General features: G+C 37.3%; 1 protein-coding gene across 1 annotated transcript in view; it reads left to right on the top strand.

Annotated features, from left to right (window-relative positions):
- The window catches only part of LOC121410408 (probable protein S-acyltransferase 23), a 29,802-nt gene extending 15,163 nt beyond the window's left edge, over positions 1–14,639 (top strand). Inside the window, exons 6-11 of the mRNA XM_041602482.1 lie at positions 3,826–4,031; positions 5,274–5,370; positions 7,904–8,056; positions 10,099–10,271; positions 11,417–11,582; positions 11,790–14,639. Of these exons, the coding sequence (XP_041458416.1) occupies positions 3,826–4,031; positions 5,274–5,370; positions 7,904–8,056; positions 10,099–10,271; positions 11,417–11,582; positions 11,790–11,984 (990 nt within the window). The 3' untranslated portion in view covers positions 11,985–14,639. The remainder of the gene's footprint in view (positions 1–3,825; positions 4,032–5,273; positions 5,371–7,903; positions 8,057–10,098; positions 10,272–11,416; positions 11,583–11,789) is intronic.
- The last annotated feature ends 9,679 nt before the right edge of the window (positions 14,640–24,318 follow it).

Below are 24,318 nucleotides of genomic sequence, written 5' to 3' on the forward strand. Positions count from 1 at the left end.
CAAAATCAATCAAACCTCTATGGAAAATGGTACCCTCCTATATACCGTGAGTGACACGACATCCAAAACGTGAGTGACACGACAAGTGCAAAAATACAACATTTATCTCAACATTGAAAGTATTTTTTGCATGATCTAGAAGAGTAAAATACCATTAACCAAAAAACAAGCTTAATTACATAATAACTGCTTTCTTTAAAGTTCATGTCATCCTGATGTTTTATTCTTGGTTTATGGTCATATTTGCCCATCAACTCACATTCCCTATACCATACCACATTGTCACACTAGGGCTTCTACCACTCTCCTCTTTAGAGGAGGAGGGGGCACTTGAAGGAGGTGTTATGAGGTCTTGGCATTGACATCAACTCAAACATTCTTTTTGTGGCCTGATATCATTCAACTTTAACTCTTTCTCCCTATCTGTATATGAAAGTTTACAGGTTCATACAATTGTTCCTTGTAAGAAAGGTATTCTCAATAGTCACTAACATCATCTGGCATGGTCTGGTAGCCAATGATGTCATGTATGACTCCTTTTTCTTGAAATATTGGATTACAATATTATCCTCCTTTAATATTTTAGGCATTGTCCAAATAGGACATGGCAGTTTCAATGTCTTTTTTGGTACCAAACCCCAATGGCCCAATCACGTTGCTGCACACTTCAGATGGACTATCAGCAAATCCTTGAGAAACTTGGGAATTCATCTCAACAAGCATAGGTTTTCTCCTGAACACTGCTTGTATGTGGACCCTCCCAAGGCAGTACATGTACATGTAGGCACTGTACCAAAATTCAGAGCTATGCTTTTAGCTGGAATCTTGTAAGCACCTTTTCATTGCTAATTATTTGATCATATACCATACCACGGGAATCCAGGGAAAGCCACAAGGTGAAAGACGCAGTCAGTACCTGATTCTTGCAGTCTGCTACTATTACATAACAACTACAAGTCATTAGCCTTTCCTTTTCTAAGCCCTTGGATGTCACACTAAAATCCAATTCAGCATCTCAACCAGGCTCCCTTTATACCTCAATAGCTTTTTCCCCTCGAGGTCCAGCTCTGTTCTTATCAGGGTACACCCCCCCCAAAAAATCAAAATGCGGTCTCGGTTGGGACTTGTTGGGACCTACATGAACATGCATCATTTTGTTGTAATGAATATGTGTAAATGCAAATCTGCTCTGAACACACATCGGCCCGCTTACGGTAGTTTGCTGTTCAGACCCTACATGTAGTTAATCACTAGCGGTATGAATGGTGGCCGAACAAATAATGATTTTGAACTTGGCATGTAGCTGCTTCAAGCAATATCCAAAATGTTCTATCAAATCTCAGTACATTCTCACCTGAAATGTTTATGTTTTCTTGCAAATTTGTTTATTTCATGTCCTGGAATACAAGCTTTATGGCAAATGAAAAGGTTGATTTAATCAATCAGAAGGAAAAGAAAAATATTTTCTTTCCCGAATTTGAAAAAATGTTTGGTGTTCATGGTGATCTCTTATATCTCATGTACACTACTTTACCACTAAATTTCTGCAAATTTCAAAAAAGGATCCCTGACTTTTCTAAAGCTCTATGAGTATAACAAAGAAATAACATTGCTGAAAAAGGTGAACTTTCTGCTCATTTCTGTAAATGGAGACAGAATGTTCAAGTAATACCTACATGTAGGTATGACCTGAAACATCACCAACCCTTTATGCATTGTAAATATGTCCATTGCTAGAGTATAGTGGGTTTTCTCTTGATACATTCATAATTTTGTGTTGATTGATTATGTTGTTATATTCTTAATCACAGTACATTCACCAAAATATGAATTAGGATCCAAGTCTTCACACCAATGGAAAATTGTCAGGATTTTTTAAACCAAGGCAACCATGGAGAGGAGAGAAAATAGATGAACTCAATGTCAAATTCAATATTTTCATAAAAAGGAGTAAAATTAGGAAGATGGAGGAAATTATTAGCCTAAAATAGGCCTAAATGATGTCAGGAACAACATTTTGACTGTATCCCTGGTAAAACGCTTCAAAAATTACTGGATGTCCTTTTTTATACACAATATGATACCGTGAGTGACACGACATTTCGTGAGTGACACGACATTGTGAGTGACACGACACAACTTTAACAGTTAATTTCAGCTTTACCTTAACACATTGGACCAAGTTACTTTATATACAATAAGGTACAGATAAACTGTATTTGCTCCAGTACTGGGATAAATTAATTTTCAGAATACACAGCTCTAGAAAACTTTTTGCATTTAAAACGTGAGTGACACGACAACCAGTTTTGAAAACTTTGAAACCCAATTTTTTTCAGAAAAACACTTCACAGAATTTTTTTTTGCTATTTAGGAGTTAGATACAATACACAGCTTGTATCTTGCCAACAAATGTGCTTCTAATACAAATTTTATATTGTGATAGGCAATATGTGAATTTTAATGCAAAAATCAACATTTTGTAACATTTAATTTCCCTTGCATAAAATTCACTGTATCTCAAGACATAATTAATACTTTTATGTAAATGAAATGGAAAAATATACTTTAAGATGTCTAGTTTCAAAAAACATTGATGCCTAATGATTTCTAGCAAGTTTTAATTTTCACCCCCATGTCCACTTTTGTTTGAAAATGACCAAATGTATCATTATTTCTACTTTTACTGATGAAACTTAATTTTTGTTTTGCTTGTGATCAGAATTAAGTCTGCAACAATTTCCAACAATTTTAAACAAAAAGTCAAAAAGCAAAGAAATAAAAATAAATACACAATAAAACACATAAGAAAAAAATTTTGATATCAAAAGTACATTTGATCGGGATCCTACAAAGAGTCTGTGAATAAAAAATTAGCAGTTTTTTAGGGCCGTATAATAGTTGATTAGAGCAAATGTTTTATTTCATGCATAGATTAGCATAATTAATTCATTAAATGAAAAATCTTAAAAAAGATTATCCATACACCCTTGTAGATTTTATACCACTGTGCAAATTTTTGTGGACGAGATCTTAAGGGAGGGGGAATACCCCGGCTGTGAGAGGGGTCCAAATAACCCGGCTCATTTAGGGTTAAGGTACGTTTTGTCAAGTTCCCTTTCTTGCCATTAGGATGCCTTTTTATATTTGTAGAAGGTCGGTAGCTCTGGGTTCCCAGTAGGATTAATTATTTGGATGTATCAGCTAAAGCAGGTGTGATATGTAGTTTTAGTGCATTATTAAATAGGCAACTAGGCAATTGATGCCTTTCAAATGCTACATGTAATTTTATCATTATTGAATTCTGAGCACGAGAAAATGGTATTGTGTCTACTGTTGCAATTCATATTTGTTTGCACCCTTTACCAGGTTGAAGAATACTACGTGTTGATGGCTTTATCAAAGACAAGGACCCATTTCGTTATACATTATAAAACAAATAATGCACATTACTCAGTCGGGCATTAGTAACTCCTCTGCCATCTTTAATCAGTAAATTTGCACTCTGCTTCAGTTAGTGTGTTTCAGACAGTTCCAAAGTTACCACCAATATTTTGTACTAACGCCCAAATACATTACATGTATTATTATTCCATACAGCTGCAATATTTCTAGTATTTTCTTTAAACTTTTAAATATTTAATCATTTTTTCCAGTAGCTTGACCTATTTTGTTGGTACAGATAGTTGCTCTTTTCATAAACTTTTCATTTTCTAACGGGTTATTCAAGACTAAAGAATTGATCACTTTTCCTTGTATCTTGACCTAGATTGGGTTAATAGTTGCTCTTCTAATTATTTAAGTCTAATCTTACGTTTATTGCAGACTCCCCTTCATCTTGCCTGCATCAATGGTGACCTAAACACAGTCAAGATGCTCTGTGAGCAGGATGGCGTAGAGGTCGATTTAGAAGACCATAACCACAAGACACCCCTACTACTAGCTAAAGGACGTAACCACACAGAGATCATGGGCTACCTTGACAAGGAGACAAAGAATATAAAGAGTGTCATACCCAGGATAGATCTCAAGTGAGTATGCAGTAGTAGTAGTACTTAGTAGTAGTACTTAGTAGTAGTAGTAGTAGTAGTAGTAGTAGTAGTAGTAGAAGTAGTAGTAGTAGAAGTAGTAGTAGTAGTATTAGTAGTAGTAGCAGCAGCAGCAGCAGTAGCAGTAGTAGTATTAGTAGTAGTAGTAGTACTTAGTAGTAGTAGTAGTAGTACTTAGTAGTAGTAGAAGTAGTAGTAGTAGTAGAAGTAGTAGTAGTAGAAGTAGTAGCAGTAGTAGTATTAGTAGTAGTAGTAGTAGTAGTAGTACATGTAGTAGTAGTAGTAGTAGTAGTAGTAGTAGTAGTAGTAGTAGTAGTAGTAGTAGTAGTAGTAGCAGCAGCAGTAGTAGTAGCAGTAGTAGTAGTAGTAGAGTAGTAGTAGTAGTAGTAGTAGTAGTAGTAGTAGTAGAGTAGTAGTCGTAGTAGTAGTAGTGGTAGTAGTAGTAGTAGTAGTAGTAGTAGCAGCAGCAGCAGTAGCAGTAGTATTAGTAGTAGTATTAGTAGTAGCAGTAGTAGTAGTAGTAGTAGTAGTAGTAGTAGTAGTAGTAGTAGTAGTAGTAGTAGTAGTAGTAGTAGTAGTAGTAGTAGTAGTAGTAGAAGTAGTAGTAGTAGAAGTAGTAGTAGTAGTAGTAGTAGTAGTAGTAGTAGTAGTAGTAGTAGAAGTAGTAGTAGTAGCTCAAAAATACATGATGCTGACAGGAAATTTTCCCTCATGGTCGCCCAAATCCCCCCTAAATTTCCCCTAATTGAATGCTGTGGGGGCAGCTATCTTTTCAAGTTGCCCCAAGACCTGCCAGAAAAAGTATTGGTCTCAAAATTAATTTTCTGCATTAATCAGAATGTATAGAAATGCTTTTACACCATAATTACTTGTTAAGAAATAGGAGCCCTTAAAATAAAATTTTTACAATTGCCCTAATGTGAAAAAAATTAGTCCCTAAAATGAAAAGTAACATCCTACCCTGAGTAGAAGTAGTAATAGTAGAAGTAGTCATAGTAATAGTTGTAGTAGTAGTATCACAAAAGCAAATCTTAAACAATTCTTAAGTCTGTTACATGTATATACTTTTATTTTATTAATATTTATTCTATCTTCTCATTTTTCTGAGTTTAGTAAAACTTACATGCATCTGTCATTAGTGTAAACTGCCCATAAACAAATGGGCATGTACAATGTAATGCAGTTAATTGATTAATCTTTAATTTGTTTTTTATTCCTTTACAGAACTATCATGTTTGGTCCCCCGGGCAATAGCAAGGCTCCATTTCTTTTCTTCGTAATCAGTGTATTATTCTGGGGCTATCCCATGTATGTTATAAGGGTAAGTGTATCCTTGTAATATTTGAATTATTTGAATTATTGAAGATTAGTCCAATTCAATTGACTTTGTTAAGTTAAGAAATCTTACCTGAACAACAATTGTAAATGAAGTTTAAAATGATAAGGGTGTCCACCTAAAAGCAAATGCTTGATGAATCAGACACTCAATATATAATACAGTAAATTGAATTACCGCTTTTAAAGCCACCTCACACCTTCGGATTGGTCTGTGACCTTGGGAGCGTTTCATGAAAGGACTTGTCGGACGTTTTATCCGACAAGTTCCCTTTTATCCAACAGTTACCATAGAAACATTGACTCTCAGCCAATCAAAATTAAGGAAAGATGTCAGATCTGACAACTTGTCGGACAAAAATGTTGATGAAACGCTCCCCTGATTTTGGAATAAAATGTAGCAGAATTTTACGCTAATATCTAAACATGGAATATCTTACAGTGTAATATTCTAAATCATTGTACCAATACCGATATTCAAATCTGTATCTACATTGTATGCTATCATCCTTATTAAAATGTTGTTGGATGGAATGGCATTAGACGGAATGGAAGTAGACCATGTGATGAGTGGACGAGTTGGCAGTTTACCTTTGTGTCTTATGATTCAGTTTAAAGATAAATTCCAGTCTTGGTAACGATCTTAAAATGACTTTTTACAGAATGTAATATAATGAGCACCCAAGTGTCTGTTTGTATGAATAAAAAATATGTGCCAAAGGATTCTGGAAGAAGTTGTTTCATTGCTGAGAAATAAGCAAAATAAGCTTGGATTCGGTCACTTCCGTCGGGTCTACATTCCAGCAATATTAATACACTGTCCCATGTGTGCCTATCTGTGTTGGTGATCTTCAGTGTGAACATTTTTCAGCGTAGATTTCAAGATTTCACAAAGTTCAGTTTATGTAACAGTACGGTACCAGGTCTAGATCCTCGATGATATACTGACAATTAAGCCTGGTTTTACAGACTTTCTCATGAGATCAGTGTTTACTGCAACTACTGGCATTTCTCTTTAATACACAAAAAAAAACAAGATTGTATAATTTAGGCAAGAGAAAATTTTGTGTAGAATACATGTACAGTATGTAAGCCCAGTGGATTAGTCTTCTGACTTTGAAACAGAGGATCATGGGTTCGAATCCCAGCCATGGCGTAATTTCGTTCAGCAAGAAATTTATACGCATAGTGCTGCACTTACCCCAGGTTAAGTGAATGGGTACCCGGCAGGATTAGTTCCTTGAATGCACTGAGCGCTAAAAGGCAGCTCGAGCTAAAGCCTGGGTAATAATGATAATAAGAATGTGCCTTGGAATAGAATATTTCTAGTAGATGGTGCTTTATAAATTCCTATTATTATTATACCGGTAGTAGATATTTCGTGATTGATTTAGTTATTTTACCCAAACAACCACATGATATTCACTGGAAGATGAAAATAATTTATAAAACATATTTACAAAATATGGTTCAAGATAATCAAACTTCATCCTTGGGCTGAAAATCAAAATAGAGTCATGGTATTTATACACTGTAGGTATCAATGAGAGAAAGTATAAAACCATTGTCCCGAATTCACAGGGGTGTTTTTTAAAACCATTGGTTGAACCCATGGTTTATACAGATTTTCTGTATATTAAAAAATTCCAATGCCGATGCACGCTTTTGTCACAGTGCGCCATATTGACGCCTGTTTGCCATGGTTATATAAGCTATTTTATTCATGAGTCCACTGTTTGAAGAGTGGACTCATTAAATTCAGTATAGTGGGCTCACGAATGGAATAGCGTGGATAACCACGGCAACATTCGTCAATTTGGCGCACTGTGACAAAAGCGTGCATCAGCATTGGAATTTTTATATATACACTGTACGTGGTAAATAAGTGTAGTTTATACAGGAAATCTGCATAAACCATGGGTTCAACCAATTGTTTTAAAAACCACCTTTGTGAATTCGGGCCATTATGTTTACAGTTGATTGATCAGATCAGTTAGGAGAAGTGAATTGATTAGATAACATTATCAGGGTCCCGTAACACAAAGGTTAGCGATTGACCATACGCTTGATTTTCACGATGGATTGTATGTATTGTAGTCAGTGGAATCAATCGCAGAAAAATGTTCTACGATCATTGCTAAGTTTTGTGTTACGGGCCCCTGGTAATATACACCCGTTGGTTGAGTTGTGGTTTTCTCCATTCGATGAAAAGCCCTTTTTTTTTGTTGAAAATTACCATAGGTTGAGCAGATTTAGTTATTTGTTGTATGACTATTGGGGTGTTGCAAGAAACTTGCGATCAATTGCAAGTCTATTTTCGTTCCCGAAATTAAGCATATGCCGTGCAATTAATTGCATATTTGCATGGTTGCTAATCTGCTCCATGAAACAAGCAGTGTAATCTGATTTTCTATGGCTAAAAGTGATCAATCAATTGTAGAATTGCAACAGAATATTAGTGATTGATTGCAAATATTTTCTTGCAACACCCCCTAATTCAACAATGCTTTTCTTCTCAGTGTTTTCCAGCCACATTTGCATTATACCCGGGTTTGCACATGGTCTTCTTAGCAAACAATGTCTTCATGTGGTTCACATTCTACCAAGCATACACAAAAGATCCCGGTTTCTTGCCCAGGAATTCACCAGAATATGACCAGGCTATCCGACAGGTATGCTATTTTTATCATCAATTTTGATGTAGAAAATGTTCTACTGACTGTTGTCTTGCTCCTGGGTGTATATAAAGAAAACACAATTAGCCCAACTTTTCACATCTTTTCCTAAGGAAAATATAGTCAGTGACAATAATTTCATTTTTCTGTTTAAAGGTCAAGTCTATCCATGAAAAATGTTGATTTGAATAAATAGAGAAAAATCAAACTAGCATAACACTGAAAATTTCATCAAAATTGGATGTAAAATAAGAAAGTTATGACATGTTAAATTTTCGTTTATTGTTCACAAAACATTGATATGCACAACTCGTTGACATGCAAATGAGACAGTCGATGATGTCCCTTTTTTTTGTTGGGGTGGACTTGTCTTTAAGTAAATGGTATTAGCATTCAAACAGAACCTTGATGATACAGTGATGGCCAATCAAATACTATTGTATTGAAATATGTTCTTATTGCAATTGGTTACCTTCATGCTCACAATATTAGACACAATGTTTGTACAATGATAAAAATACAAGTAGGAAATTCTCTCAACTTTTTCCTAATCTCTGTAAATTTCATATTTATATCATATAAGCAAATATGAATTTGAATGTTTAAAAATATAAAGCCAATTCTGCATTGTTCAAAGGCGCAAACCCAATTTCCCTACATTTATATTCTCTGGAAGCAGGTGGGTGTTTTATAAAGCTGTTTGTAAGATACAAATGACGTTATGCACAACTGGTGATCCTTTCTTGTGCTATGTAATATCCCTATATCATTGAGTTATAACCTACATTGTAAGAACATGTTCCAGTCGTGCGTAAAGTCATGCGTAACTTTAGTAAAGTTACGCATGACTTTACGCACAGCTTTATGAAACACCTACCAGGCCACGTACTATTATATCCTGCACTACTTTTTTTTGATAGAAAAGTGGACATGTTAGATGCTATGTTCAGCAGTTTCAGTTTATGATGATTGTCATAATAAGCCAGTTCGTAGTTCCATTCTTCGCAAGATCAGAGGAAGGTCATTGGTACTAAAGTGACATAGTGGTTTGAAATTTAATGAGATAAGCACCAACTTTGATGTCTTGATTATTCATATATTCTATTGTATTGTGTTTTTCATTCACATCCACAAAGAACAACAATTCGTCCATGAACGAATGGTATTTCCCAGATGTTGTTTGAAGGTTTGCATGGTGGCATGTACAATCGCTGATGTGGTTTACGGTACACCATGTGGAGTGTTATAGAAACAGTGGATAGAAGAAGAGAAGAAATGGATAGGGGAGAAAGTGGAGATTTGAGAGTAGAGTATTCTTACTACTCATCATCACTACTCGCCGACTCAAGCCGGCATCTCCTCATCAGCTCTACTACTCAAGCTGTTCTCACTCATCAATTCCTTCTGGTTTACAGTCCTTTTCAGGACTACTTTCAAGAAAGAATACTCTACTCTCAATTCTCCACTTTCTCGCCTATCCATTTCTTCTCTTCTTCTATCCACTGTTTCTATAACACTCCACATGGTGTACCGTAAACCACATCAGCGATGGTATTTCCCAGTTTGCGAAGTACATTGTGCAGCATGCTACAATATGCATTCAAAGTAGAAACACAGCAAATACCTTCATGGAGTGTTCACTGGTGTGGTATTCCAGTTACCAGGGGGGTGTTTCACAAAGATTTATGTATGACGTAGGTCTCACTTAAATGCAGATGCGTATCAGAAATGCAACGCGCAATCTTATCAATACGCAGTAGTGCGCGTCCTCTTTGCATGATCTGACCAATGCGGTCAAGCCTTTTATACCTCGCGCAACTAGGCACTTAAGTGCGACTCTAAGTCATACTTAAACCTTCGTGAAACACCCCCCTGGTTTATTCAATTTCTTCATCTTGCTATTCAAGGCATGCATACGTAATATCTTCCTTTGAAATCTGCCTATCATAATGAAATAAATGAAAGGTCATTTCACCAAAATTGTCCATGAAGTAACTACGAACTGGTCTATTAAACCGAATGTATATTATCCTATCTAGGTTGCCCAGTTTGATGAATGGAAGCAAGGTCAAAATCCACTGAGCAGATTGTGTCACACGTGTAGACTGGTCAAACCTTATCGCACCAAGCACTGCAGAACGTGTAACCGATGTGTCCTTCATTTCGACCACCATTGTCCTTACATATATAATTGCGTTGGTTTAAAAAATAGGTAAGCTCCACTAGTTTCTCCCATACTCATTTACGCCCGGGGGGGCCACTTACATTGACGAGTGGATACCATGCGCGACCAAAAAAACACGTAAAAAGGATGTCCTTTTCACGATAGGGCACGTTACGTACGTAACGTGATAAGGGTGTCAAAAACACAAAAATAATGAAAAAAGGGTATCTATTTCGCTAGGAAAATTACGTGTTTAGGGTCGAATTTGCGGGGATGATAAAACAAAATTTAAATGTTTTATAAAGGATGTCCTTTTGCCCTAATACTACGTGTTTAGAGTCCTATTTGCGCGAGGTGTAGAAGGTGAGGTCGTACTAAACCAAATAAGGTAAAGCCGACGACCGAAGGACCCGTAACAATAAAACATTCCTGTACTTGTTTAGGGGTTCATTTCAGGGAATATTTGCCAAGAGTATCGTTTTGTTTCCAATACTTGTTAAGGGTAGTGTTTCACACGCCAATACTTGTTAAGGGGTGCATTTTCAGAATATGGAAATTACGTGTTTAGGGTGCTTTTCGAGATCCCATGGTCGCGCATGGTATCCACTCGTGAATGGAAGTGGCCCCCCCGGGCATTTACGTTAATTTAAATGTTGACAACTTATTTGTACTTCCATTGTCCAAAAGCATATTTGTTATACATTTCAGTATGACAGCCCAGCATGACCACGACCATATGCAAGTACATTTAGCTTGTAATTTTGAATTAATGTTTCAGTCCCTCAGAGATGAATTTCAGTCATCTGTCCCCTTGTTGCTTGCTTTCGAGCATTCATGCTTTCTTATATGAGCAGGTCGAATAAAATGCCCCATTCCCCTGACAATGAATTATCATGAATCTTGCAGCATTAGAGAAGCACCATTAGATACCCGGGGGGGGGCTGGAAGTTTGGGTTGATGCAAAAAAAAAAAATTTCCTTATCTTTGAGCTAAATTTAAAGTTTTTTAAATTTTGTTTTGCACCTTTCAGATGATTTGTCAGTGGGCCAATTTTTTTTTTTTACTTTGATGGTAAGCCAAGTTTTTTTGGTTTTTTTTTGGGGGGGGGATCTTGTAGCCCCCCCCGGATATCTAATGGTGTCTCTTACTGTGTACTAACTCTACAATAATCAGTTCTGTTGTCTCCCTCACAGAACATACTTCATGGGTTTTACGACGTCGGTATCAACGATGATGATAATGGTGGTGTATTTTGCTGCAATCCTATTAAGGGAAGAGGGATGGAACTGGCTCTATCTTATCGGTATAATTGAAGCCGTATTCTTTGGGTTCATCGCTACCGGTCTGTGCTCAATAGGGGTGAGTTGTAGTTCAAGGGATTGAAAAGGTGACATGACATTTGTTCCCGCGACATCTGCTCCATCTTAATATCTCTCTGGTAATATACATGATGTATATTACCAGGCTACATTTAAACAAAAATTTCTTCGGATATTTTGAATTGTCTCGTAATTGATGAACCTCCTTTAACTAGATTTATCTTTGTCTCCTCTCCCCCCCATCCAGTGGTACATGGCCGTGGTCAACACCAACACCAACGAGCGCATCAACTTCAAGCGATACAATTACCTCAAGGACGCCAACGGGAACTACCACAATCCCTACGACAAGGGCATCCTCCGCAATCTTGACGACTTCTTCCGGGGCAAGAACCACATGACAGACGAAGAGGTCGACCAGTCTAGAATCTATGTTGTATGATGTTACCACCTGCTAATCAAACTATATTTATATTTTTGCTGGGATGTAGTCGAAGTCGGCCTCGAGGCCACAGTTTGCCAGCCTTGGCTTCGGGCCACAGTATGTGTACAGTATCTATGGGATAAGGTTTTCTCCAGTGTTATATGTTGACTTTGCTGGCTTTCCATAGTTGCAATCGATCAGATCAATCACAACTCTTTGTAAGACAGGCCCATGGTATTTAGCCAGAACAATCTAGCTTCAGATTTATATTCCTTCATTCACCTTACATACATGTAGATGGTTGCCAGATGCATTAATTTTGAAAGGCCCTGTCTGATCGTTCCATGCAAGCCTTATGTGTGACTTGAGGGTAAAAACTTTTTTTAGGGGGATCGCGATATATAAGGTCAGAAGTCATGATGTAGAAAGTCCTTAATGAATGACTTTAAATATATCTCTTACAGTGGAAGAGTGATAAATGTCAACTGTGTACACTTGAGAATCTATAGATCAACATGTGGTTATTTTACTTGGCATTAATTAATTCATTTAAAATAGCAAATATTTACTAATATTGTTATTAATATTGTTATTCTTCGTATTATTTTAAAGGGGTTTGATATTTCGTGTTGTTTTTACTATGGAAAACTATATTAGAACCTTGCCACTTTATGATTTCCTATTGAAATTGCAGACTTCTAATTTCTTACCTTATTCAGCAATTACCTTGTTGTACTGATATTTACGCACTACGAGTATGTGCAATTTGAAATGATAATCTAATTTTATCTCGGGAAATATGAAAATAAAAAGAAATATATATTGTGAAAGATTATATATTTGAGTGATTTGACATGGTCAAGTACTAATCAACTTTATTTATTTCACTCTGAAAATTATTATTGTCCCTTTAAAAGCAAGGTTCACCGTGATGACAAGTTGTTTTTGATAAAAGCATTATCGGGGGAAAATATTGGTGAAGGTTTTATGAAAAATTGCCAAATGGTAACAAAGTCGTGAATTTTTTAAATTATGATTTTGTGACGTCACGGACAAGCAGCCGCTCCATTTATCATGTGATAAAATTTTTTTGAATGTCATTTTCTAATAAAATAAAAAATGATTATTTTAATTTGTGAAGGGAATATAACATTCAGAGAAATATTTTTGTTTCATTACTACAATTGAAAAATTGCAATTTATGGAATTCATGTCATATGATATACATGTATGGGGAGCTTTGTATATCACGTGCATGTATGATGTCACAAATGAAAAACTTTAAAAATTTAGAACTCTCTTATTCTGTTGGATAAAATTCAGAACTCTTTTATTCTTGAAAGGATATTCCTTTACCAATATGTTCCTCTCACTTATCTGCTTTTATTGAGTTAAACTACACTTCAATACAGTCAAGTTGACCTTCCAGGGACCTGTAGCATAACAATTTTTTTCCATAAAAAGACTTTGGCAAACGAAAATTATGCCATCTACACTGTATATTAAAAAAAGTTTTTCTTTTATGTAACAGACCCTGGATGTTGAATAATCGGCCAATCCATAACATTTTTTTTCCAGACTAGATTTTTTCTAAACGTGTTATTGATGTCTTCGAAGTCATTTTTCACCCAAGTTGAGCAGATTACTGTCCTCCCTTGAGATTTCAACTGGGCCGATTAACATGTAGATCTTTAAAAATTCATTGTCAAATATTTTGTTCTTTTTTTGCATAATTCATACAAATATATCATGGTGCCTTTACATGAAAAAATCACAATCCCACACTATTATAGTTTCCTTCGGAAGAGTATTACTCTTGCATTTGTGGGTAATACCGGATGGGAATGTATTATTAACCAAGTCTCATTATTTATATTCAATAGATCATGATTTATTGCCAGATATTGGGTTAAAATGATTTGATCATGATTTACAGGAATTTGTACTAATGATTTGTGTACATTTGATGAAATCATTTATGTAAATTATTAAATAGCCTGTAATACTTGTATTTATTCTGCTGTACATAAGACCTTTTCCCCCTAGGTTTTCTACAGATGTACAGTGTATATTAGTAGTACATTTTTTTACTATGTATTATTTGTTTTATTTTGATGCATGTTTAAAGGGAAAGCCCACCCCAATGTCTAGCTGGTGTTCATAAAATCAGATAATGAAAAAATAGTATATGATAAAGGTTTGATGACAGTCTACCTAGGAATAAATGAAGTTGTAATTTTGTGATGTTTCATACGAGTAGCTCCACCGTGTGATATGTGTTCATAACTCCATAAGGTGCCATATTTTTATAATCAATGATTATAATTTTTCATGAAGTATGAAATGAATGAATTAATGTTTCTAATGGTCTTTTAATGCGATATCATCGAAAACTTTTAGAGAAATTGGTATATATTGATTTATATCACATGACTAATGTTCCTCATATGTGACATCACAAAATAACATTAAAAATACCAAATTGTTATTTGTTGATGGATTCTACCCAAACCTTCATTGATATTTGTCTGTTTTCATTTATATCAACTCGATGTAAGGGTGGAATATAGAATTTTTGAGTTTTTGTGTTGGTGATGGGATCTGGTGCAAGGTAAAGAAATAACTTGTACCTGTGACTTGATGATAGTATCAATACAATAAACCTTAAAACAACTAATTCCTGGCTTTCTAGAGTGTTTATGATTATGTAATTCATTATAAAATGGTGAAATGGATTCTAATCACATGAGTGGCTGAAATCAATCACATGACCAGTCATGTGATTTTAGCTTATTTGCTAATTTGCTATTGACTAGTGCTAATGACTAAGTCTATTAACTGGCCATGTTTTTGAGATGAAGATGGTGTATCAAAGACCGGGATCCACATCGCTATCTTATAAAACAAATAATGCACATAATTTTGCTTGGGCAGTAGAATAATCACACACACCTGTTACCCTTGAAACAATCGGAGTGCCCTTGGCTATGCCTTCATCATGTACTGTTCCAATGGTATAGGTTTCTTTTTCCTCTGAATTCCCTCTCCATTCCCTTTCACTTTTCTTATCTTTCTCTTATTCCATGTTTTCTTCAACCATCTTTTATTCTCCAGCTATCTATTAATTACCTTCTTTCTTTCTTTCCTTTTTTTTTAAATCGGGGGGGGGGGGGGGGTTGATGTGAGACCCCTTGAGTCCCTTGGTCTGCCCCTGCACACACATACACACACACACATCTCTTCCACACACAAAAAAAAAACTGTCAAAGTTTCTTTTCCCACATTTAACTTTACACACGTGTACACGTATAAACTAGGTTCCAAAAGAAACTGATCAAACTTTTGTATAAATACATGTATAGCTTTATTAAAAGAACACAAATAGTTACCTTTACGACATGTGGTTGGTGTATGAATGGCAATGCACAAAGCTATGACATGGATTTTATATAATGTTTGCCTTAATTGTGCACTTATTATTTGTTTGGCATCACCTGTGCCTGGGAGGAGAAAAGCGAACTGAATCACTATGACCCGCAGGTCTCTCCTCCCGATATAACTGATTGGGGGGAATGCAGGTGGACCACTACACCGGGGTTTCCCCCTACTCTTATACGAATAGTGTAGTGGGTTCTTAACGCGCAAAGGTAGTGACTCTCCTCTACACGGGGCCTCCATTTAACGTCCTATCCGAGGGACGGAGTGTTTTCCATTGTAACATAGCCTGCATCTATGAAAAATGGGAGAGACGTTTACACACAACGCACTGGCTTCAGTCATCCGCCCGCGGGGTGGACGGCGAACCCACGATCTTTGGTTCGACGGGCAGACGCGTTAACGACTGAGCCAACACCGCTCTCTCACCGCTTACTTGGATAATTTTATAGCAATCTGAAATCTATAGATTTATTATTAGCATAAACACGTCAGGGCCCCCTTTGCATAAAACTCACTATTATAGTAACTCTTCCATCCAATGGTAACTTCCCTGAAATCCTTGATTCTGATTGGCTGCTTAACATTGTTACCATGGTTACTACCATTAGATGGCAAGTTACTATTATGGTAACTTTGCCTCCAATGGTTATTACTATGGTAATGATGATCGACAGCCAATCAAAATCAAGGATTCCATGCAAGTTACCATTGGATGGTAACTAATGCAACTGGGCCCAGATTTAGCATAAGGTCAAATCCAATTAATTTGCTTTTATCTGTCATTTTCTGTGTTTCTGCCTAATGCAGAGGATTCGATACAATTTCGAAACAAAAATGTATATTTTCAAGGAAAAAAGGAAGGGATTTGGAGGGAACGGGAGAGAAAGAGAAGGGAATAAAGGCCAGGGAAAGGATGAGGGAAATGGAAAGGTAGCTAGGGGGAAAAGTGAGGGAGAAAGATTTAAAGGCGGGAAAGGGATATGGGAATGGAAGGAAGGGGAGAGAGCAGTGAATGAAAAGAAGGGTAAGGGAGAGATGAAAGAAAAGAACAGTGGAAAAGATAAAATAAAGAGAAAGAGTAGAGATAGAAGGGGGAAAATAGAGGAAAATGGAGAAAGAACCTGGGAAAGAATAGAAATGGGCCGACCGAGAGCCCCGGAAGGGAATTTAAAGAGGATCGAAGTTTAGAAAAGGAAGGGGAAATAAGAGAAAGGGCTGGGAAGAGAGAGAGGGAAATATAGAAAGGTGGATTAGAAATAAATTTTTCATCATTTGGACCGGGATTGGAATTGGCTAAAAAGCTTCTTCTTCTTTAATATTATGTTGGTTTTATTAACGAATACCGGTAATCATATTTGACTATTGTCGCCATTAACTGACTTTATAAAATCTCACTTCTCAATGATATTATTACAAATATGATATTGGGAACATGATGTATTGAAATATTTTTTCTTGTGCATCCTATCAATCTGAAAAAAAGATAATTATAAAAAAGTTTGTTGTAACTATTGATTTTTTTGTCTAAAATCTTCATAAAAAACGAGCTGTAAAAAAGCGGTAGTAAAATAGGATACATTGGCGATACCATAGATTTAAAGAGCCGCGCCAGATTCAAGCCATGGATGGAGCGAAAAATATGTGTAAAAAAAGTTATAGACTTTAGAAAGTTGTTTTCCTTTTGTGATGCAGCTCATACAAGGGTAATTTAGAAGTGAGTAGGCCCTATACGTGGATTATTACTAGGAGTAAATTGTGGCATTATCGTTTAATTTGGAACCACTGTTCGCAGTTACTCCAATTTTTTTTTATCTGTTGAATTGCCATCATATTTAATGCATAACTTTGTTTGAAAGTTTATGGATCTGACTCATGAAACTTGGACACCGGGGGGGGGGGGGGGGGGGGCACTCAGTATATAATGCATAGTGGGTATGTGCCGCGGAGGGGACCCCCATTTTTACACTCAAATTTCCGTTCCAAGGCATAGCATTTTTGCCTTGTTGAGAAAAAGAACAAAGAAAGCCGCTCCAAGGCATAGCGTTTTCTTCTTATTGATAAAAAGAAAGAGAGAAATCCGCTCCAAAGGCAAGCATCGCATATTTTTTGTTACGCGCCTTTCCGATCGCATTGAATGAGCTGCGATTTTGGTGAAAAGCGACCGCAGAGCTCAAATCTGAAATGGTCATGCCCCAGATCAACAAAGCTGTGAGGAAGGCAAACTCTGTCCTTGCTTTTTACTCAGAAGGAATCTAAGTTTCTGCCCACAGAATTGCAAACGCACAGCATACATTGCACTAGTCAGATCTATCCTGGAATATGGTGCATGTGTCTGGGATCCCTATCTTCAGAAGGACATTCAATGTCTGGAGAAAACACAGCGTAGAGCAGCAGTACGGTTCATCTGTGGCGACTACAGCTCTTGAGAACCAGGCTCGATTACCAAGATGAGAGAGAATCTCAACCTGCCTACTCTTGCCTCAAGACGCCAAGTCCTGAAACTTACATCCTACTTCAAAGTGGTCGAGGGGTTGGTTCCTGCCCTTCCTGTTGATAAATTTCTTATTAAAGCAAGACCCAAACGTAATATCAAAGCTAAGAAATTTGTAAACTTTGATGCTACTAATGTGGTAGAGAAACAAGTTACAAATAATTCCAAGTGTTTCTCAATAGGCAGTGTATACAGCCACACGCGTGTGTCTTTACCATCCAGCCACACGCGTGTGGTTATATCCAGAACACCTATCTGTGGATACCGCCACACGCCGCCAGTAATAACAGTAAAACACGTGTGTAGGTCTGACCGTCTATATCACGATCAAAATAACCTCATTTCTTCATTAAATTCTTACATTCTAAACCCCTTTGATATCCTTAGATCATTTCAATTTCATTCTCACCGTCTTCTCTCCTTGCTTTTCTTGTCTTGTTACAAACGGTCGTCTGTTTAACAGCAAATTCTCTTTTTCTACTTGTGTCGATTCTGGCTTCCTTCGCGGTACAGTGGCAGACCCATACAGCGTTAGCGCAGCGCAGTAGACTTTACTTTACTTTACCCGAACTTCTGGAAGAGTGCTGTGGATCCCAGCAGTCAGGCTTCCAGTTTCGGTTACAGTTTGGGTTTATGGTTACGTTTGGTACGAATAATTTTCGTACCAAGCGTTAAGCATGCACGAATCCCGAGTTTCGTACGTACGCACGTACACGCACATAGCCTAGAGTCAGTAGAGAATCGACACAAGTAGAAAAAGTGTGGAAATTTGCTATTTAACAGGCGGCCTTTTGTAACGACAAGAAAAGCAAGGAAAGAAGACGGTGAGAATGAAATTGAAACGATTTAAAGAAATCAGAGTGGTTTAGAATGTAAGAATTTAATGAAGAAATGAGGTTATTTTGATCGTGATATAGACGGTCAGACCTACATACGCGTTTTACTGTTATTACTGGCGGCGTGTGGCGGTATCCACAAATAGGTGTTCTGGATATAACCACACGCGTGTGGCTGGATGGTAAAGACACACGCGTGTGGCTGTATACACTGCCTTCTCAATAAGACATTGTAACACAGAGCAGTTAAGAAATTCTTTTTTTGTGAATACAACGTTGGCCTGGAATCAACTCCCTAACGAAGTTGTCAGCAGTACATCACCAGAGGTGTTTAAAGCCAAGATCGAGGAAAGCCACCTACGTTTCGACTAAACTCATTTGCGCCCTCTCCTAACCCGGTGCATTATACCTAACGGTCCTGCACTGTACTACATCCAGATCCAGATCTACATCATGCATGCATGAACGTTCCATAGGGATGCATACGCACTCACACGCTGGCGATCCGTTCCAAGGACCCCCGTTTTCACAAACATTTGTCGTTCCGAAGCCCGTTCCGAGGACCCTCCTTTTTACAACAAGCCCGCTCCAAGGCCCCCGTTTTTTGTCTCGCCCGCGGCACACCCCACCACTTTTTTGGTCGAGTGCCCCCCCCGGGCTTGGACATAAGAGTAATCAAGTATCACTGAACATCCTGTGTGATATTCAGGTCACATGATCAAGGTCAAAGGTCATGTAAGGTCAATGAACTTTGGCCCCTGCATACTGCTGCTATATTGAATTGTGTGATGCAGGTGAGACCGCCAGAGGCATTCCACTTGTTTAAATTTTGTTCTGTGATGTGACCTGTGTACAGGCTCCACTCCACTTCACTACTGCTACACTACGCTACACAAAATCAATCCTTCTAAAAGTGCAGTGATTGTCTTCAACAATGCTAAGCATCCCACAAAATCTTCCTGGACAGTCAAGGGAAGTATTGTTGATGCAAAAACCAGTCATCCTCACCTTGGAATTTCAAAATCCGGTTCTCGGTCTGATCCTACTGACGGCATCATCGGAACTGGCCTTCGTGCATTCTATTCCCTGTCTGGCTCTGGTGCATATACTGGCGGTCTCTCCCCCTTGCTGATTGCACACCTTTGGCGAACTTTCTGTATTCCCAGGATGTTGCATGGCGCTCCTATTATTAAACTCACTAAACCCATGCTACAGAAACTCGACAAAGCCCAATTGCATCTAAGAGGGTTCTTGGAGTCCCAATAACAGCGGCGGACGAGATTGTATATCTTCTCACCAACCTCTTGCCTCTCTCCATCCAGATAGATCTCGATAGATTGCTCCTTTTCGGCCAACTCTCCAATCTGGACCACAACCGCTTCGAATACCGGACATTTCTGGCAGCTCTCGGAGCATGGACTCCAACTATCCAAGTCATCCAGGATACGTTGAGAAAGTATGACCTCCCTGATCTTCACAGTACTATCTTGAAACCACTTCCTTACTCCACCTTTAAGAAATTGATTAAGTACAAGATCTACACTGCCGTCAATGATCTCGTTGCCCAGGGCATCCGTGTGAAGTCAACTCTCAAGTTCTGGATTGATCACATACCACCCTCAGTTAATCTCCTTTATCCGAAGTCCTCACATTCTCCTGTAATCCGTTTCGCACTCATTGTGAGAGCCCATGCAGCTACTCTCATCCACATATCTTACTGTCGCCTTCACACATTGGGAAAGTCCTCCACTCGTACCTGCCCCCTTTGTGACTCATATGATGAGACAGTTGAACATTTTGTTGGATCTTGCTCCGCTCTTGACCACCTCCGCCAAGACTTCATACTCAGAGTAAAGGAGTGTCTCACTGACTTCCCACTTTATCTAGACGTGTATACTGCTGATGACCCACACCAATTCACCTGTGCTACCTTATTAACCCATCAACCTGGTCTCCCATCCGAAGTCAATAACTGTCTGCTCCTTAAATCTCTCTTTTTTCTACATAAAATGCATGGCTACCGTTCCAACCTGTTGCTGAACCTGTGATTTACCTGACTGGGAATTGTTCTATTTGTATCTTAGAATCTCCAGAACAGTGGAGGGATCACCTAAGAGAGAGAGAGATTGATCTTAACCTACGCGAACTTCGGGACGGTGAACTCGATCGGATATTCTGAGTGACAAAGGTGGGATCAAAAATTGGTTTATTGTAAAAATTAAAGAGAAAAAAAACGAGAAAGAAAAATAGATTAATTTCTTACTCTTCACCCTTATGTCACTCTGTGCCCATCCTCTGGTTATCCTCGAAATTGGTGATTTTGGGCCAGTATGAAATTCCTCACATGTATTTTTCACGGCCGATTTCAAAACATTGCATGCAATTGGTCGCAGGCCAAACAGCATAAATATTTATATTATAATTGGATGGCTCAGAAAATACCAAAAATATTCTAAGAGTTTGGGAAAATATTAGTAATACTTCTCTTATATAGCGCATTATAAATTGAAAGTTTCCCTACATGCTTTACAATAAAGGATACAAAATGCACATCTGCAAAGAAAAATAGACTTGTGAATTACAGAATAAATTAATATTCAAACTTACAATTATTACCTATAAAGTAATTACCTATACTACACCAAGTTCTGACTTGGTAGTTGAATAAGTGGATGCCTGTCTGATATGAAGGGGTAATTTGTTCCAAAGGGTTGGTCCAGCTACAGTAAATGATCTGCTACCATAAAAGCTTGTGTGGGTTTTGGGAATTTGAAGAAGTACTTGTTTGCTTGATCGAAGGTTACAAGTTGGGTTACAATCATTTAGTAAATTGGACAAGTATGATGGAGATCAGCCATGCTGAGCTTTAAAGGAAACCAAAACCCAAGAAGAGAAGTAATCTTATTGGAAAGAGTAAAATGAGAGGAACAATTTAAAAAAAGTTTCATCAAAATCGGTTATGAAATAAGCAAGTTATGGACGATTAAAAAGTCTTGTTGTACTTTCTATGTGGATCCTCAAATTGGCAAACGTGCTTCAAAATAGCTGATTTTGTGGACAACTCTCCATTTGTTTTGTACACAAATTTTCAGATTTTCCTCATTATCTTTCAAATTGCATCTTGCCTCCTTCTGAGCACAACATATGTCATGGGAAAATATAATCCACACCATATATGTCAAGGTCAGGAGGTGATAATGTGAAATATGTAAAATAAAGGGGAAAATCTGAAAATATGTGTACAAAACAAATGGAGAGTTGTCCACAAAATCAGCCATTTTGAAGCACGTTTGCCAATTTGAGGATCCACATAGAAAGTACAACAAGACTTTTTAATCTTCCATAACTTGCTTATTTCATAACCGATTTTGATGAAACTTTTTTTAAATGGTTCGTCTCATTTTACTATTTTCAATAAGATTGCTTCTCTTCTTGGGTTTTGGTTTCCTTTAATGTACATGTATGCCTCACTGCCCCTTGGCTTTGCTGACTGGCACCTACATCTTACCTGCTCAGCTCATCCTTGAACATATCAAGAAATCTCTATTTTGTGTCAATTTCAACAGATCAGGAAAAGTTGAGTAAACATGATTAGTAGAAAATACAACCCCTCACAAAAAAGGACAAGAAAATTATAATATCCGATCTCTATAAGTACCGGTTTTCTGAGGAGAAATTGCAACCAAACATGCTTTCATGACATTACTGTCAGTATGTCATTAGGTAGAGATAAAATTTGCTCAACATTGAGCAGACTGGGAATACTACAAGTCAAAATCGGTTATATCTTTAAAGGTATATGCCAGTTTTGGTAACGATATCAAAATGAGTTCATACAGAATCCAATGAAATGACCACCAAAGTGTCTGTTTGTATAAATAAAGAATATGTGCCAAAGGGTTCTGTAAGAAATTGTGTAATTGCTGAGAAATTAGCAAATAAGCACAGGATTCGGGTCAAGCGTCAGGCATGACATTCAAAGCAATAATAATACACTGTCCCACATGCTCTGTGTTGGTGATTTTCAGTGTGAATAATTTTTAGCGTAGATTTCAAGATTTCACAAAATTCAGTTTATGTGACTGTTCCAGATCTAGATCCTCAACTTTCTCATGAAATCAGTGTTACTGCAACTAATGGTATTTCTCTTTAACTTGTAAGTGCATATATTCTGATTGACCAATAGATTATTGCAGCAGCTATTCATTTATGAGTTCATGACATTGTCAGATCACTGTAAGAACATTTTCATAGATTTATAAAACCTCATTTCATGCTTCATTCTGTCTTCATATTGGGGCATGAATGTGAGTGCAGTGTACATAATGAATTACTTCTTTTATCATTGATTCATAAATTCATTTTACTTTTATAAATTCAGGCCTATGTTCCAGATTTTATCTACAACACCCCATCACCCAAAACTGCAGTAACTGTTAGATCAGCTTAATAGCTCACCAGCGACACAGGACTAACATACAATCAAGAAATCAAGCTCGTCATAACTTAAAACTAATCAGAACAAGGTGAGCAAAAAATCATATTTTCTCATTGGCAAAGAAATTGTTGGGCCACTATTAATTCGTATTCGGCTCAAGGTCAGCCTATTAAAAGAACTTACTCACAATTTCATATTTTATTTCATCTAAAATTGACCAAAAAATGGAAATGCAAATAACAATCAACTTGGGCCATTCCATAATTAATCTATGTATGTATTTTGTTCAATTCAGCCTGACGCCCTCAGATTTGAACTGCTATGAAGCCCCGACCACCAGTACCAATTTCATCAGCCCATCACCCCTACGACTTGATGGCAGCAGCTCCAGCCTGTTTCATAAAGAGTTACAAGTAACATTGCCATTATGGCAACTACCATGATGTGAAGGCTCAACAGCCAATCACAATCGAGATTTCCATGGAAGTTACAATAATGGCAAAGTTACGATAGTTGTTAGTCTATATGAAACGGGCCCCGGATCATCAGCGCAACTCACCTGCTAAGCTCGGACTCAAAGCAACCAGATCGATCAGGACAAGTCAAGGTAAGCGAACATTCAATGCCAATTTACCCAATGAATATGCAATTTTGCACCCTACCCTTTCAGAATTTGTTGAAAATTTGTACTCATAAAATTCCCCATGGGCCAAGCACAAACAAAAAATAGTCTAATCGGTCCATGGGTTCTCGCGCTACATGTATGGTGGGCCATAGCGCGAGAACCCATGGACCGATTAGACTATTTTTCTCCTTGTTTTGACAAAAATGGGCGTGACCTTCAACTTTCAATGGCTATTGTGTCGAAACTTGTTGACCAATTTTCATGAAACTGGTACCAATACAAGGAAATTCAGAGAGGACTCCAAAACGTGCATCAAATAATGTATAATTTATAAGGTTTAACCTTTACTTTGACCTTGAGATATATAAGCTAACTTATATGTATAACCATCTATCTAAAGGCTGTGTCCTATTGTCCCTCCTTTCCAGTATCTACCGGCACCATATGTACAATTTACCTTTATTCTGTAGTCATTATGTATTTTCATAATTTCAAATAATTGCAAGTAAGTCAAGACTTTTTTT

Source organism: Lytechinus variegatus, chromosome 1, assembly GCF_018143015.1.
Source record: "Lytechinus variegatus isolate NC3 chromosome 1, Lvar_3.0, whole genome shotgun sequence".
In the NCBI taxonomy this organism is placed as follows: Eukaryota; Metazoa; Echinodermata; class Echinoidea; order Temnopleuroida; family Toxopneustidae; genus Lytechinus; species Lytechinus variegatus.